Source organism: Mchenga conophoros, linkage group LG5 (genome assembly GCF_057382185.1).
Source record: "Mchenga conophoros isolate Kocher_MC1m ecotype Shallow Benthic linkage group LG5, M_conophoros_male_GT1.1, whole genome shotgun sequence".
Classification (NCBI taxonomy): Eukaryota; Metazoa; Chordata; class Actinopteri; order Cichliformes; family Cichlidae; genus Mchenga; species Mchenga conophoros.
In genome coordinates, this window is record NC_140530.1 from 35695890 (window position 1) to 35713967 (window position 18078).

Sequence of the window (18078 nt, forward strand, 5' to 3'; positions counted from 1 at the left end):
CCATAAAAGTCATAAGTTGGATTTCAGTCAACATGTGGAGATAGGTCACATGTTAAAGTGACTGGAACTGAAGCCTCACTGGTTTCTTATCAATGCTGGTGTTTATCCCAAAAGATTATGATTTTTTTTTTTAGATGCAAAAAAAAAAAAAAAAAAGAATTTTTTTTTGCTTCTGGCTTTATTGGACAATAAGTGTAGATGGACAAGAAAGCATTTCGAGAGTTGAGAAAGTCGAAGATCCACTCTCTCTGGGTCGGTGCTCGAGCCTGGACCGGTGCATTCTTGCCATACAGCACACAGCCACCACCTCACCCAGTGCACTAAACCAGCACCCCAGAACAGACTGTCATTTGTCCAACAGTCAAAACTCTGAGCTGCTGATTAACTTCCCCTCAATTAATCCAAAATTTGCTCGTATTTCAGATGCAAAGTCAATTAACAGAATCCTGTTGTGTCCTGAATGTTTTGACATTCCTGTACTGTAATCGTTTTATTAACTGCTGACCAGTAAGTCCATAACAAAATTTTAATTACTGATACATACTATCCCAAAAGTATAATATCCCAACCTGAGACAAACAGCAGTGATATGAACTGGGTTAAGCCTCAGTCACAAAGACCTATAGACTGGTCAACGATTGCCTGGCAACCACAGGTCATTTGGGAAAACTGTGTTTTCTCTGACTGGTTGTAAAGAGGTTTTGATAATGGCAAGGTGAAAAAAAAAAGGTGTTGCACCAAACAGTTTGCATGGACGACATGCAAATAAAGGTGACTGTGGTAACCCAGTAACCTAGTTTTTTGGAGCAGCATTGTATGCCTCTTTGTGACCAGTGTCATACTAGCAGCTGCCTGTAACCTCCCACAACCACTCTGAAACCAGTTGCAGAATGCACATTTTTCCCCGGGATGCCAAATGACTGCTGACCGCCACCTGTTCAAACTATCATGGAGTTAGAAACACCGTAGTTCATTGCAGCACTAAAACAGAGAGACTAATTAACCCTCAAATTCACTCTAAAATTTATACATATGATTAATTTTGAATTACTGAATAACTAACTTAACAATATAGCTAGGCTCCAGCCCCCCAACCCCCGATCCCAAATTGGATAAGCAGAAGAGAAATAATGGATTTGGATAGTGGAAAGAAACAGGAGTACCAGACAATTATAGAGCAGCAGAGTCCAAACACAGTCCTAAACACTGCACCAAAGAAGAGTAAGAAAAACTACAAAATGCAGACATGCGTCCAGGTTGAACTCAAGCCGCCATCACCACACCCTCCACCTCTGTTGGAAGTCTTAGCTGTTTGGCTCTGTTCTTTATGTTTACCTTTGTTTTCTTGATAATCCCACTGCAGAAACTCACAGTACTCCAACATGTTAAACTGCCACGGGGAGCTTTACACATCCATTGGTGTGCAGTATGCAGAGCTGCAGATGCACCTGTCAGGATCTGAATGTCAGTGACTTCTTACTGAACCTGAATAAAACAGAAAAAGCAAACAAAAATAATGTTAATCAAAAACAGTTTTGTGTTTTTAGAAAATATATTCAGTTGCCTGTGTTTGACATAACCAAGCTACTTTTTCAGCGTAGTAGATCCTCAAAGCCAGCAAATATAGATTTTACAGGTTTTTCTGAAAGACACCCCCCCTCCCCCCCGACAAAGAAACTGTAATCCTTAGCCCCCATAAGAAGTAATATTTGATGTGCATATTATGTTTTATCTAAGCACACAGGATTAGGTGCATGATTCTGACAGCCAAACATTCTTGGTTGATATCCAATTTAATTTCCCCAGATATGACACCGGAACATAAAGCATCTTACGGTGCACCATGTCTTTGTGTTGTTGTAGTGTGGAAAAGAACAGAAATTCTCTTTTGGGTTTCACACAACTATGTGACACTGCACCATGCTGAAAATCTAAAGTGTCAGGAATATTTACCCTTAGAAATTACAGCAGGAAAAAGTCACTGTTAATTACAATTATTCATGAGAGAGCTTTAAGGGGAAAAGAGTTGCAAAATGAAACTAGAAAGCTAAGATTATTATCACAGAGTACATTCAATGTCAATTATATGCATTAGAGAAGAGCGTCTGCCTCACTTTCCTGTGTGTAAAATTCAATAGCGGCATTGCAGTACTAGAAATGGGTCAAATTTTTAAATAAACAGTGTCACAGTCAATCTCTGTTCAATAATGTGCTACAATCACAGGAAAGGAATCACTAACACAGCCATCTATTATTCGGACACTATCCTGCAGGGATCACATGTACGGGTTGCCACTTATTTGTACATGTTCAGGCTTATAGTTTGGAAAAGGCTCGCGCGTTCCCTGAACGTGTCACACTTGTGACTCATGACTGCCCTCTACACTCAGAAATGAAAGGAAAACATGTTGAAAATTTATAGGGGTTCTGAGTGTGTGCCAGGTCACCAGGTGGATTTCGAGCATGCGTCAAGTTACATGACCTTACTGCAGTATGGTGTGTATTTCTCCAAGTGTGTTTGTTTGTGAGAGGCAGAGGTGGAGAGAGCAAAGCACTGAGAAAAGTAGTGAGTTTCCAAATGTATTAAACCATGTGTAAAACGATGGGACAATTTATTACATGACAAACTTTCTTTTTTATTTGTTTTTGACATTGTAGATGTTCCACTTCAAATTTGAACAGATGCATGGCTTCATTTTTGCTCCAGGTTCATATCTAACCAGACTGATTGCACATATATACTTGTTTTAATATACATGATTCACATACATACACGGCTCGACGACAACATTATAACCATCTGGTTAATGTTGAGTAGGACCCCTTTACTCCAAAGAAGCTTAGTGTGGTGTTTTTGGTTAATCCTTTAGGCCATGGGAGTTTGTAGGCTGGGTCAGTGTCTTGGACTTTTTGCTTGGGTTCCTCCAACCATACCTAAGCTGATTGTGCGATACGGTGCAAGGCATTATCTCGCTGGGGGATTATCTGCAGTTACTGTCAGTGTGCAGCTATGCCGAAGTTTGGCGGTTTGTGGAAATGATTCATGTTTTTCACTTAACCTGTCAGTGTTTTTAATGTCGTGGCCAGCCAGCCAGTGTATATCTATATCTACTGCACATACTGCACAAAAGACAGTCTAACATCTATCTCACCACACATGGAGGAGTGGCACCTTGTGATTTGAGTGTAGTGGGTGGGTAGCCTGTAGATTTGCATCTCGGGCCTCAGTCACATGAGCAAGAACAATCAGCACCAATCTGGCAACCGCCAATCATGAGGAAAAAAAAAAAAAGCACATTCCCTGACTGATAGGGATGCGATTCTTGGAGATCACAGTCCATTGCCAGGTTGCAAAGAGCGTACTGTGTTCGCCTTGCTATGGTCGCTTGGAGATTTCTCATTTAAAAAACAAACAAACAAAAAAACGTTTGCTTTCAAAGAAAAAGTTCCAACTTTCGCTTTGAAGGTAAAATTCTCCATTTCCAGTTTGTGTTGCACTTTTCACAGTCCCTACAGCTCAGTTGCTGCAGAAAAGTTGGACTCTTCCATGGAAAATACACAGGAGCTTCCATCGTCTTTCAGCAACCATTTGCCAACTGGTCAAGAAATACATATTTTTCCCTCATGATGATTGGTTGCCACATGATTACCCATACCTCTAGTCCTCTATGACTGGGACTTTAACCTTTTATTTTTGCAACAAATAGACAGCAGATGTTATGAAGAACTTTATGGATATGTGCCAGTATATTTCTCTACATAAATAAATTTTTCTTTTTGCCATTTTTCTAGAAATACAGACACAAGATTCACATCCAGCATTGTGCAGGGTCAAAACTGGAGTCAGACCCATCCCACTGTATCCATTCTTACAAAGAAAATCTCATTAAAAGCCACCCTTTCTCTTAGCTACATATCACCAGTGAGAAACATTTGGATATTGCAGTCTGCCTCTTATTATAAACACTCGGCTTGCAATCTGTTAGGGGGAACAATGGAAGAGACTGATAAGGGAGGGGGAGTATGTATTGACTTTTTCTCTCACCTCTTTCGTCTTAATGCATCTCATTTTCCCCCCCAACCTCTTTTTGTTCAACACCTTTCCTTCCCCATCAACCTTCATCAATCTCTCTATCCTTGCTGGGTGAAAAATTGCACCCATTACCTTTGTCATGTGGTATACAGAAATAGCATTCTTTTCCACTGACAAGCATCAGGTAAAACAACTTAGGGTGACTCACAAGACTCCAGGACGAAAGCACAAGAGCATAAATCAATCCCAGATATTTCACAACTTTGATGCAGTAAACATGTTAAAAGTTCAGGAAATGGGGGCAAATTATGCAGCGTCCAAGCCGAGCCGTGACACGTGGATGGAAGGATCTGTTATCCTTGTTTCTTTTAGATGCACTGATACAGAATTTCAGGACGAATTAAAACTATAATAACAACATCTGTATTCTTCCTCCAACCAGATTCCAACTCTCATTCTGTTCTTGAGTTAATGAATAATGAACAGAAAAATGTTTTTGAATAGTGTGTTACAGTGTTCTTGACCTTTAACCACCAAATTATCATCAGGCCAGCCTTGAGTCCAAGTGGATGTTTGTCTCAAACATAATATAAATAAGAAAGAAAATCAGGATGGCTTTGAGGTCTCAGTTACCCTGACCCATGTCCACCACAAATCTACATTTGAAGAAATTCCCCTCAAGATAAATCACATTCACATAGATGAATGGGTGAAAAGACAGGTGAACAACCCTGTGGCTGGTGAAGTACGGCAGCTATAATATTTATCCTATAGGTTAATTAAAAGAGTTTTCCAATGCTCAGAAAACCTTCAATGCTGCAAGCATTCAGCTAATTCTGAGACAAAGGGCCCATCGAGCTCAATTTGAGTACTTGGACTTGAGTAAGAAAAATAAATAAATAATGGGGTGGTTTCCCAGACTGGTGTTAAATCAGAAGCCACTTAAACCAGCTTTCTTAGTTGTGGCTTGAAGTAGTATCATAAGAGGGCTGGACCAGTAAAGCTGCCCTTTCTGTCAGTATAAAGACATTTAACTAAACATTTAATTCCTGAGATATTTTAATATCAGAAAAAGAAGAAAAAAAGAATTTAAACAGAAAGTCTCAGTTTCTCTACAATGCAGGCCGATTCCGGCCCCCAGGCCTTATGTTTGACATCCGTTACCTAGACTTAACCTAGTCCTGGATTATTTAAACAGATTTCCTGAAGACAAATTGGAGCTACTCCAGGACTAAATTAAACCTCCAGGAGTTAAGTTTAATTTTAGATTAACGTCATTTGTCAAAGAAGATCAATGAGTTACTTGTTATTAATGACGATCAGTGAGCATCACCAGCCAGACAAATTCTTCCTGACATTTTTATGCAATTTGATTAAATGAGTTCTTATTCGTTAAAGATGCTGCATTGTCATTATCACAACAGCTGTTTTACCGTCAGCAGTGTGGATGCCAAGCTCCCGCGGCAGCAGTCTGATAATCCAGATGTATTAATGAGTTGCATACAGAGATGATTTTGTAGAATTAGTTAAAAGTAGAACATATTTCATATCAGATGACACAGGAGCAACTGAAAGTTTGCATTTTCTTTTTCTATTTTCAAAGTTGAAAGTTTTCATATACTTAGTGTAAGTGCGTATGATGCCTGATCTGATCATCATCGTCATCATCTGTTATGTTCTTCAAGGCTGCTGATTCTCTTTCCTTATTTGTAGGTCCTTCATCAGTTTTAGACTGTTCATGAATCAGCAGCAGTTTTTTTTAATTCATTGTTATATTCTTCCTCAACATATGTGCAGGACCTCTACTATCATGCCATCTCAGCGATTTCACAAAAAAGTAACAAGATGAAGCCAACAAATGTTACCTGAAATCAATGAATTCTTCCCATAGATTCTATAGATTTCTACAGTTTTTTCAGAGCAGAGCTTATCCGGTGCCATCGTTTTCATTGCCTTTACTGTTCCAAACGGTTTTAAGCTTTTAGAGTGTAACTCTGTCCAACCTCAGTCCAGCTCATTCAGATTAGCACAGGTGGTTTTAAGTCCAAGACTCTGTAGTCCAGGTTTTAGTAATCAGCAATTAACCTGTGTTTGGGAAAGCTACCTTTTAGGCCTGAATGAACTAATGTGTATCCAGGCCTACTGTTAACATCTGAACAAAAACTCATGCTTGTCCTTTCAATTCTGTGTTGACCAGAAATACTATTTCAAAATAAATCATCTGGCAATTATGAATGTTTCTATCAAATTTCACCGAAATCAAAAAATTAATTATCCAGACATCTCAAACCAACCTCATGAGGGTGGTCTAAGTTAGAACTGATATAAAACAGTGCTGAGATGCTTCTTTATGTAGCATAGTGGTAGATCCACTGACCAACATATTAGTCTGGCATTACAATAATGACACTAATGTGGCTTAAAATGCAACCACTTTGCTGTATTGCATGATAAATAGCACCTTAAGTAGGTAATTGCAATGACCTGTACATTTTGCAGTGCACAGCATTTTGATGTTAATTAAATTAGGTCGGAAAATGCTGTTAAGAAACCTGTAAGGTCTGCAAGTGCTGCATCGCCGACTAATCAATTGCCATTATCATGTCCGGGACAAAGGTCTCGACCCGAGGGACGTGTTGGATTCTGCCGTTTCTCTCCTCTTCGCACAGAACAAGGTGCTCTGCAAAAGCAGCACAATTTTATGGCCACCGAGGGATGATTTTACAGTTTAAGAGTAACGGCTACCCATAAAAATAGTGGCTCATCGTTTCAGAAATGACAATACATTGTGAAACTAGCCAGCACAATGGCTGTATTGTTGGTGTGCTGTCTAAGCATGAATCTATTATAGCAACACTACTGCTGCACCTTCAGGAGGAAATGTCTGGGTAAATGTCTCTATCTGTTGCATCAAAAAAAAAAAGTGTTCAGAATCTGCAGTTTTGTTGTTGTACAACAAAACACTTTAGGACACAGAGTACTCAGTGAGCCTCAGTGGAAACATACAGTGTCCTCAACAGATGTCATTATGTGGATTAGGACTGTCTCTCCCGCTCTGCTCCCCTCCTCCCACTCGCCTCTGACCCTCTCATTTATCCAACACGAGGGCGGGTGGGGGGGTGGAGAGACGGGATAGACTGGCAACAGGTTTCGCCACACTGGCCAACATACTGTACTTAAGCTAGCAAGCACCTCTTTGTAATAATCTGCAGAGATAGAGAGTCTCTTATATGGATATCTTCATCAGCCTTTAACTGTCTTTTTTTTTGGTGGATTTGTTTGTGGAAGACTTATAAAGATGATTAAAACCATGTTTCAACATGCGAAGAAACATCCAGGGGTAGGTTCCGTCATTCATTTATCTTTTATATAGTCAGAGATTTATAAACAAGGCCTAAACAGCTGACTGTAATTTTAGACTGGTGTTTGCTAACAGTTGCACTTCTAAACTGCAAGTCACTGAAAAAGAGACACAAAACTGAAAACATGACAGTGAAGAATGATAGAAGAAGATACAGTTGAAGCCAACCGTGTAAATGGCATGAATAATGTGCAACACTGCCTCGACGCCGCTGAGAGCAATATGTTACTGTGCAGCTTAAAGCGTGGCACTAGAATACCAATTTGCAACTACAACTTATGTCTTAAAAATGCAGTAAAATACTGTCTACAAGACATACTAATGTTATTAATTAGTAACTGAGTCCCTTTCAATTTCACAATGACAGCTCAGAGATTACAGAAAGCTTCAGAAAACTAATAAGTGGACCTTAAAGTCTGGATTCTTTTGTTACAACAATTATAACTCCTTTCCTGATCAACTTGTTTGAAACAAGTACTGTGGCAGTGTATAATTACGCTGGCATCTTAATTTGCTTTACCAACATAATAAAATGAAAGCAGAAGAAAGACACAGAAGCTGTCTTTTTTTCTGCTTCAAAGCTGTGCTGGGCTGACCCAAATTTGAGGATTGACGTTGTTGGCTTGGCAGTGCACCAGAAAAGTAATAAGGGCAGCGTCAGTATCGAACCCCAGCGAGCATAAAACATTTCCTATATCGGTCAGGCTGATGGTGAAAGGTGAAACCCTCTGCTGCGTGGCTCGACATGAAGAGATCAGCACCCGGGGATTGGACAGCTCCCGGCACACGACAGTCTTCATTATTTTCTTGGTGTTTGTTTGAGTGTCAGCGATCAAAGCTGACCTGCTTTGTTTGTGTTTATATGTGCTGCCGCTTCAGTGATGATCTAAGCGAGGCATCTGCAGTAAGATACAGTGTGTGTGCAGCGCACAGCGTGAACCTTTTTTCAAGGTTATGCCAAGTTCATCGAGATCTTACTTGGAGAAAAAGCAAACAAAAAACATGCAGCGTGGGCACACTGTGCAGTACACGAGTAAGACAACATGTGCTAAATACACAAGGAAAAAGTCTGTTTTAGTTGATGAAAACTGACTACAATCCTACTGACGCTCAGTTGTGATTAAAAAAAACAAAACTGGAAATACTCACTGGTTTCAGCTCGTTAGCTTACAAATGCAAATCAGCATCTTTAGGTTTCAGGCTATTGATGATCAAACAAGAAATATGGAGATAATTAAGATGAAACACATTTGACAACGTGTTGACAAGGATAATAAAGAAAGGTGAGAAATCATTTAATCTTAATTGATAACGCATGCAGACGACTAGTTTCATGTTAGTGCATAATTTCTTAATTATTATGATATTTGGTTAATTGGCACCTTGGATTCTGGGTGATATTTAACATGAATTAAGACAAAATATTAATAACACAAGCAGGAAAATAATCTGCAGATTACCATTTGTATTAACTAACTGCTGGCTGCAAAACTATTCAAACTTCATTTTGACACATGGACATGAGGACCAAAAGTCTATAAAATGCTCTGAATGAAAACGAGAGCGTAGCCACGGTGATGTCACTCCTGATTTTGAATGACACCAATACTGTTAAACTATAAAGGCAGCTTATGTAGGGGAGAGCAGTGTGTCATGATTTATGAGAGGAATCATCATCAATTTGCAAATGCTGAACACACTTTAATGACCACTAAATCACTGTGAATTTTGCTTTCCGCAATAATTAGTTGATACAACAAAACACATCTTTCAGCTTTTCAAACTTTTTTTTGGGAGACCTGTAATTTTAATGTGGCTGTCTTCTGTTCTTTAAATGTTCTATAGGCTGTAAACAAAATAGGCGTGACAGTCAACACAAAATATATTTTTTGTGACATTTTTCATAGTGCATAGGTATAGTTTTTCCATTTCAAAAAGATTTATTTCTTACAGTTCTGTGAGATACATACTGGACTTGCAGGATAGAAAGAAAGTATCAATATGATACCGGCTGCCGGCTTTGGTATCAATTCTACTGATATTTGGATTTAAAACTTAAAACTAGTACCTGAAACCATGAAAGTCTTTACTGAGATCACAAATCGAGTCAGCACTGGATTCGTTTTCTCAGACTTTTATACAACGGCACTTCATTTTGAAACCAGAACTGTCAAATCCTGCTAACTAAAGCCCTTTTAAAGGAACTTCTGCAATAACTTCCCAAGTCTATCTATCATATAGTCTATGCTTTAAAGTAGAAAATATCAAAGTTTTATCATCACCAGACTTTCTCCTAATCAACAACAAGGCAAGTGGCAACGCAATCAGACAGAAGACAGATGTCGAGATACAGCTGAGCAGAGACATCCTTCAGTTCAACCTGATCAAACTGTCATCTCTCTACAGCTTGACTAGATCTGTGTGGGCTGCGAACAGCTGTTCGCCAGTGGTGTGACTCTCCCTCTCCATCTTGTATACACAGTATCACACAGTAATATTAGGAAAGTTATGCCTATGTAGTGCTGATAAATAGATGCGCCATGGTGAAGGGATTGTCACACCTAAGCTTTGGGTGTTTAGGATGACATCACATTTCCTCCCCCTTCCCCTTAATGTACTTTTTAAAATGTTTAAATCCCATCATCATCACCTCTCAGGATATCAGATAAATGTGTCTGCATAAACACATTCATGACTGTGCGTCTGAGAGCACCCACTGGGTGTGTAAGCTCATTTTTGTGCACATTTGTGTGAGTGTATGCGTTAGGTGTGCCTCCGCCTCAGTGTGTGTTTGTGTTTCTGTCACTCACTGTGACAGGTATAGCGTTATAGGAGGAGAGGCTGGCACACAGAGACGCGGCAGCTCTCTCTTCCACTGCGTCCTTGCCCGTTCAACCCAGGCTGACAGTGAGCTGCCTCACACATGGCCTGGGTCTCATGCATATGGAGGAGGGCAGGGAGAGGGAAAACAGGAATAACAACTACCAGTATATGTGTGTGTATTTCACACGGGCGTATGTTCATGGTACATATCACAGCCAACCACTTGATGGAATGTGTTTGTTTACCACCTTCTGTCTCTGTGCTCTGGGACTAATGCAACCCTCCTCTCCTCTACTGTCCTTTCCTCAGTTAATCCCTCAATTTTTCTTCATGACTCTGGGCATCACAGGGGCCTCTCTCTACCTGATCCGTCTGGCAAGAGGGCCGCATGTCACGTAAGTTTTCATATTGTTTGTCTGCACACCGTAGGATTCTTCCACTTTGCTATTGCTAGTGTGAGTTTACAGGTTTTGAAACGTTGGCTGATTAAAGCTTGATATCAAACTGCCTGGACGGTTTGGTTTCAATAGCTGGTCCCAGTTTTGATCTGGGTCTCTGCTGACATGACATACTCTATTTTAAAACATAAAATCAGAAAGATTTGGAGTCAGCAAGTGGATGGAATACATAAAACGCTATCACCTCTGAACCCCAATGTCACTTGTATAGATGTGTTAATTTCTAAAGTAAAAAGAACCAAATGTAACCCCTGCTTCTCTTTAAATGTTAATTCGCTACTACTTTCTGCTGCTGAACTCTCTTAAAGTCATTACTTTAAGAGAGAATTATTCTCGAACTAAAAAGTTCGAGAATAATTCAGTCAGCTAAGTATTCAAAAATTGGTAAAAATTGTGGCGATAACAACAAAGAGGTTCTTAACCACCAAGGATCTGAAAATTAGGTCCAAATTACTGCGACATAGTCAGACAGTCAGAGTCGATCTTCTACCAAAGCCAATGTTCCATATCACAATTTGAAATAAAGTGATAAAAGATCAGAAACAACATTTTTTCAGTTTTCAGTTTTACTTGTCATATGCAAGTTAGCACAGGGTCAACATCGCAATGAAATGTATTTGACGAGCAGAAGACAGTCACTCAGCAGAATGGTACAGTAGAAGAAAAAAACCAGGTACCATCTTTGCTCATGCTTCTCCAAATTTCATGACAATCAATTCAGTAGCTGAAATTTACTCCCGTCTCAGCTACTTGTTGAAGCCAAACTACGATTGACAATGTCTTCATGCTTTTAATTTTCACAGTCCAAAATCTGATAAATCCCACATGATCATTACAAAAATCAGTGTCTGAAGGGTAGACAAATAAAACAAATAATTTGTGTCACAGAGGAAACACTCCACAGCTGGAAGGAATAGTGGATTAAAATACCAGGATCAGAGTCATCTTCAAGCCTGATGAAGGACACAAGCCATCTGTTGGTCAAGTAAAACAGTTGTTCTACATACGACCAGTGTTGTTGGAGTTTTGACTTTTCCAACTAGTCACCATCAGCTTGCAACCATTGGAGAGCTGGTCAAACTTGGAATTACTTTGGTTTTAACAACTATGAAACCTGTAGGCCAACAGACCTAAAGAGCCCCTCCTCATGCAGCCTCTAAATTAACAAAGTTCAAAGACCAGAGTTCTTATTCTTTCACTTAGTCACAGCCACAAAAGACCCAAATTCAACTCTAACTGCCCAGTTCCTTCTAACATGAGTCTTAGACAATTAAAGTTCATGACACAACATGGCCTATTAAACAAAACAGAAGTTCTCACTTCAGCATCATTAAAATCCAGCCACACATGTTTAAACATGCTATCCATGCAAGTTTAAAGTATCTTAGAACTTGAAGTGATTGAACAAAATTGTCTGAAATTACCTTAATCAAGACTACAAACTCTCTCAGCTGAATACAAAGGAGCATTTGCTAAAAAGCAAGTTCTTAAGCAGCGACTTTGTATGGTTAATGCCTATTTGCTGGATGGCTTGTGTTTATTTCCAACTTTAAAAACCAAAAGGATATTTTGCCGAGTGGTGCTGAAAACACAGAACTGTAAGTATGCACTGATTTCAATACGAGTATCAAAACAAGGCGTAAACACTAAGAATAAGACAATTTAATCAGGTAGCAGCATTAAACTGTCATGTTTTAGAACTGCACTAACCGCACTGAACTCGGTGACCGCTCACATACAGTAAATGTTCACTGCTCGTGTCCTACTTTGAGCTACACAAACCCACTTGTTCTGAGGGTCAGCCATAAAGCCTGACCTCATCACCAGCTGCAGACACTACTGTTGGTGGTAATGGAAAGCGAGGAGGGGAGATATGCTTTCTCTGCCATCGGTCTCTCTGTCTCTTTGTTTGTGCTTTGGCGGTGTGACGTGTTGCCGGAGGGGAGGAGGAGGAGGGATGGACAGTCACAGAGGAGTGCTGTGAAATCCAGACTTTGGTTAATGAACAGAGGAGAACTGCCAAGTCACTGGGATGAGTTCACCTTATCTCATAATCACTCTCTCTTCTCCCCCCAACTTCTGTCTCCATTCGGCATCCACATATTTATCTTCTTTTGTCTCCGTCCTTCTGTTGCTCTGTCTTTCTTTCCCTTGTTATTTGTTGCATCGTGGTCTGTTACCCTTGTTTAAGTCTTTTTCTCTTTACCTGCCTTGCTTTATGCTTATGTTCTGTCTTTTTTCTCCTTTGTCCTGCTCCTCTTTATCCTGCATGCCATGAATCTCTGCACATTTGCAGCCTCTGGGATAAGAACAACAACCCGGAGCCCTGGAGCAAGCTCGACCCAACCTACCAATACAAGGTGACTATAATCCCATCACACACCAAGACCACATTTGCACCAATCATGCCAGAATAGTAATCTAGACAAGAATGGCATTGTTTCACTCATTCACTGAAAATCTCACATTTATCATCAGCTTAAAAATGACCAAAATAGATTCTGACAAATCAGTTCTGGCAAAATGTCAAATACATGACGCTGCTTCCTGGCTTTCTTCACATCTGCTCAAACAAAGGAAAACAAAGTGTCTCTCAAAAACAAATTAAAGCAGATGGAACCAGGAGCTTTTAGTGGTTGGTAATAATTTGCCTTACCTCTGAACAAGGCCAGAGCTCCAAACAAACTAAAGAAAATATAAACAAAACTGACCCAAAATAAAGCAGAAAAACAGCCACTTGACAGGACCCACTAAAGAACATTTGGATGATATTTTTCAGAGAAAAAGAGTGTTTTCTTGGGGCTTGAAGGCTGCGTTGCACGCTAGTGGAATGAAAGTCCCTGCAGACAAAAGGTCAGGACATGGCATGTTTAATTCTCGATAGGAAGGCAAAGGTCTCGCATCGAAATTCTACTGAAGTCCAAACAATGATCATAATGAGGAGGGTGAAGTGAGAAGGGATGAGGGGGGAGGTGAGGGTTTTAGTGGCAGACCAATCAAGAAAAATACATGTGGAGAAAATAATCACTGCCAGTGATTTCACGGCTGGAGGTCTGAGAAGCGTGCAGGACACACACATGCACTCGCACAGTATTTATTATCCATGGCATATGCAAACTAAGGGTCGACCGATTAGTTTTATCAGGGCCAACGCCAGTAGCAGTTAATAATCCAGAGAATGATAACTGATATTTGGAATTTAAATCAATTTGCAGTGAATGAACATTTCGGTGTTCGGTGAACAACACAAAATTTTATTGGTATTTACAGTAAAAACTGCAAACTTTTTTTATTCTGGACGAAGTTGTTAAGAATGGATTATGTTGCCAAAACTGTTTATTTTATCTGAGGAAAAGGTCTCGCTGCAAAGTCTATTTTATAGTTTTCTTATACTACATTAGCCACGTTTGCCAGATCATGCAGAGACAAAAAGGCTGTGCAGGATGTGTATGAGCAAAGAAAGATAGTGGTGAGATATGTGGTAGTGACAGATGGCTTCACATCAGGAATTAGGGGGTGGGATTACATCAGGTACTGGCTCTTAGCTAATTTTTGTTTGCAGTGGTGATGGACAGGTTGACAGATGAGGTCAGGTCAGAGTTCCCATGAACTATGATGTTTAAAGATGACCTCATGATTGTAGTGAGGGTAGGGAGCAGCTGGAAGAGAGTCTGGAGACATGAAGGTATGCGCTGGAAACAAGAGGAATTAAAGTCAGAAGATGCAAGATAGAATATGTGTGAGAATGAGAAGGAAACAGGTGTAACACTGAAAATGCAAGGAGCAGAGGTAGTGAAGGTGCATGAGTTTAAATACCTGTGGTCAACCATCCAAAGCAAAGGACAGCAGATGAGAGGTGAAGAAGAGAGTGCAGATGGGGTGGAGTGGGTGAAGAAGAGCATAAGGCTGGGATTTGGTACAGAAGGACAGCAGAAGTGAAAGGCAAGGTTTGGCGATGGAGATGGAGGAACTAACAAAGAGACAGGAGACCAAACTGGAGATGGGAGGTTTGACAAGATTAGGTGTGAGCACATCAGAAGGACAGGATGAGTGGTTTGGAGACAAAAATTACAGAGGCAAGGCTGAGATGGTTTGATCATGCGGAGCGGTGATGGTGGGTATATTAGACAAAGGATACTGAAGACGGAGCTTCGAGTCAGGAGAAAAAGAAAGACCACAGAGAAGATTGAAGATCCATGGATGTAATGAAGAGCAGAGGATTGGTGTGACAGAGGAGGATGCTAAAGATGTTGTGAGATGGAGGCAGATGCTTCACTGTAGCAAACCCTAAAGGAAGCAGTCGAAAGTAGAAGAAAAATCCAAGCAACAATGACAGCGTTGGGGTGCATGTAGCCCATGAACGAAAGTCAAGGGAGTTTCACACCCTTAATTTAAAAAAAATAAAATAAAAACAAAACAAACATATCCGCTTCTGATCACTCACCAGAACTGCTTCACAGAGCTTATCTTGCATAGTTCCCATTTCTGTATAGCTGTATATCTCAGATTTCTGTAAAGTTATTTATTTATAAATACAGAATATTTATTTCATATTCTGTATAGTTTTTCATATTTATATCCTGTTCATAGCCTGTACATAGCTTGTACTCACTACAGCCTGTACATACTTATAGTTATAGAATATTCACAACATACCTCATACCGTGTATATTATAACATAATAGACCCATTTCTGTAATATACTTACATAACTATATTATTGCTAATATATATTGTAATATATCTATATCACTAAAGCACTTCTGGATGGATGCAAACTGCATTTCGTTGCCCTGTACCTGTGCATGTGCAATGACAATAAAGTTGAATTCTATTCTATTCTATTCTATTATCTGTGACGTAACCTGCAGTGCTCATTGGTTACACAGCACTCTGATTGGACAGTGGAATGGAGAGACATGTTTCTCAAGAGCACAGATTGGCTGTGATATACCCACCTCTCAAAGAACCATGCCTTTAAGTTGATTTACTTTATGTGGAACTCGGCCTCAAAACTTAAAGAAAAATGATTTGGCCAGGGCAATAATCTGCCAACCCCTACAGCAAACTGTTGTCCTAAAAGCATCAGTGGGATGAAAATATAAGAAAAAAAAATAGACAGAGGTCACAGTACATGGTAGTGTTTGTTTATACTAGAGGGTGAGAAGTTCTAGGCTTTTTTTGGTTTTTATATTCCCCTCTGTTTTTGTAAAATGCTATCCTAAAGACGACACTGATGAATTTAATTTAAGCAAAACAGATTTAAATGTATTCCTCCTTCCTTCCGCAGTTTGTGGCCATCAACACAGACTACAAGAACCTGAAAAAAGAGGGACCTGACTTCTAAAAGGTCCTCCAGGCAACTCCAGGGGCACCAAGTTTAGCAGGACCTCCTGCTGTTATCTCACTGATGTGAAACTTCTTTCTGATGCTCTCTAATATACACTGTGAACAAAAATAAATAAAGATCACATGAGACAGATGACTGTATTTTTCGTGTTGTCATAAAAAGTGTTGGTTTATCCAACTGACATACACAGCATTAAAAAAAAATCTTTCAGTGGACTCTAAATATAAACATTAAGTTTTTTATTCTTAAACGGCTTAAATAATAACCACGAATCAATCTGTGATAGTTTTATCATTTTTCTTTCTTGTAAGGGCACTTTAACTAGGAGGTCAAAGGTCAGGGTCTTACTCTGAAATTCATCTCTGAGGCTGGAAGTGATCCAGCCTATTTTCTCAAAGCTGCACATATCACACATTTGCAATGTTGATATGTGCAGCTTCATGACTTCTCACCCTACTCTGCATTACAACATAAACATGCTTGAGACATAAACAATTAAGCAAGTGTGTGTTTCATGCCTTCTAACCTTTCTAACACACTAACTTAATGATGTGATATAAAGTAAAGTAACATAATGCCAAGCTGTTATCTTCTTTTTTACCAAGTGCTTTGCATCATGCTTATTGTGTTTATGCAGATGTATTTCACATCATGAAATGGAATAACACACCAAAAAACACAGGATCAGCAACTTCCTACTACTTAAAACACACACACGCAAATAACAATAGGGAGCTTCTGTCAAACAAAGACCTTATGATGGCAACAAGAATTATTTATAATAATAATAAAAATAATAATAATAAACAGATGAGCAATTTACACTTTATTATGCACCAGGGTTTCATAGATGAGAAACAATGGAGCCAAAAGTAGATGGAAAAAACAAGAAACAGTGGACATGAGCGCCCTAAACCTGCATTCTTTCTAGTGGCCAGCAGGAGGAGAGGTCCGGGGTTAGTTATTTAGTTATTAAGCAGAAGATTTTAAGAACAGCATCTGCATATAGGAAAATTTTAACACAGAATTCCACTCACGCTGTTGGTGTTAATTAAACGGTTTGTAAAATTGTTACATACACTATAAGCTTCTAATATTTGTAGCTGACTTTTCTATTGAACTTTTTCATATTCTATAAAAACAAAAAAACAAAAAAACAACAACCTCCAGACAAAAAAGAATATTAGGCTCATCACTTCACAAATCTGCGGCTGATTGGATAAGTAAGCCACACATGGACACATGCTGAGAAATGAACTTGCAGATAAAGAGGACAGAAATAGAATCAATCATGAGAGACTAATGTTTGTGTGGGTTACTGAGCTCTTAAACCAAGTTTCTGTCCCAGAAAGATGCCGTCCAAAGACACAAAACTGTTTGATCACTGCGTGTCTTTTAAAGACCAAAACCACATTTTTTTTCAAGGTATGGAGCAGGAAAAGGACACTCAGAAGCATTCGTTTCTACAAATATGTCTCCTGCTGGCACAATTCTCCCCTCTTGGAGAGTTCATTGAATGATGAATGTTGTGTGTCTGTGTGAGTCTACATGTGCGCGCGCCCTCGCTCAGTATCACTGGCCACCTGACAACATAAAATCCCGCTCTAATGGCACACAACCTGTCTCAATGACAGACCCCTGGGTTCTTCTAATACACTGCTTAATAGACAATCTATGTTCCAGACCCTGCATGGGTCCATTTATGTGAGTGTGTCTGTGTGTGTGCAGCTTTTAAACAGTAATATGCTTTCTCCAACAATGTGGTGACCTGCCCTGTGGGTATTGTCTGTTGCTGGGTATTGTGTGTGTGTTTGTGTCAGATGCACAAAACCTGCTGACAGGTAATCAGCTGGGCCAAAGTATCACACTGGGGCATAATCGCAAGGTCACACACACAGACACACACAGGGGGGACAGTTATTACCCAACCTGAACAGCTTCACAGGTCGCCGTGATTGCACTGCCTCTTTGCGGTAATATAAAACTAACACACAGAGGCGAGAGCAGCTCACTATGAAACAACTTACTAATTAGGAGTAAAAGCTTCCTTTTA

At 39.7% G+C, this 18078-nt stretch overlaps 2 protein-coding genes across 2 annotated transcripts in view; one reads left to right on the forward strand and one right to left on the reverse strand.

The window, feature by feature from the left end:
- Positions 1 to 1436: 1436 nt before the first annotated feature.
- Positions 1437 to 18078, reverse strand: part of shmt2 (serine hydroxymethyltransferase 2 (mitochondrial)) — a 60864-nt gene continuing 44222 nt past the window's right edge. Inside the window, exon 11 of the mRNA XM_085275145.1 lies at positions 1437 to 1485. Within this exon, the coding sequence (XP_085131271.1) occupies positions 1452 to 1485 (34 nt within the window). The 3' untranslated portion in view covers positions 1437 to 1451. The remainder of the gene's footprint in view (positions 1486 to 18078) is intronic.
- LOC146575002 (cytochrome c oxidase subunit FA4) lies at positions 7162 to 16158 on the forward strand. Its single transcript, XM_085275146.1, has 4 exons — positions 7162 to 7373; positions 10527 to 10612; positions 12972 to 13035; positions 15966 to 16158. The coding sequence occupies exons 1-4, from the start codon at positions 7332 to 7334 to the stop codon at positions 16020 to 16022; spliced, it is 249 nt and encodes an 82-aa protein (XP_085131272.1). The 5' UTR covers positions 7162 to 7331; the 3' UTR covers positions 16023 to 16158.

Excerpts from the sequence above, each read along its gene's own strand:
- LOC146575002 (XM_085275146.1), top strand. The coding sequence starts at position 7,332 with ATGATTAAAACCATGTTTCAACATGCGAAGAAACATCCAGGG. Across the intron at positions 7,374-10,526 it reads ATGCGAAGAAACATCCAGGG|TTAATCCCTCAATTTTTCTT; the intron begins GTAGGTTCCGTC and ends TCCTTTCCTCAG. Across the intron at positions 13,036-15,965 it reads ACCCAACCTACCAATACAAG|TTTGTGGCCATCAACACAGA; the intron begins GTGACTATAATC and ends TTCCTTCCGCAG.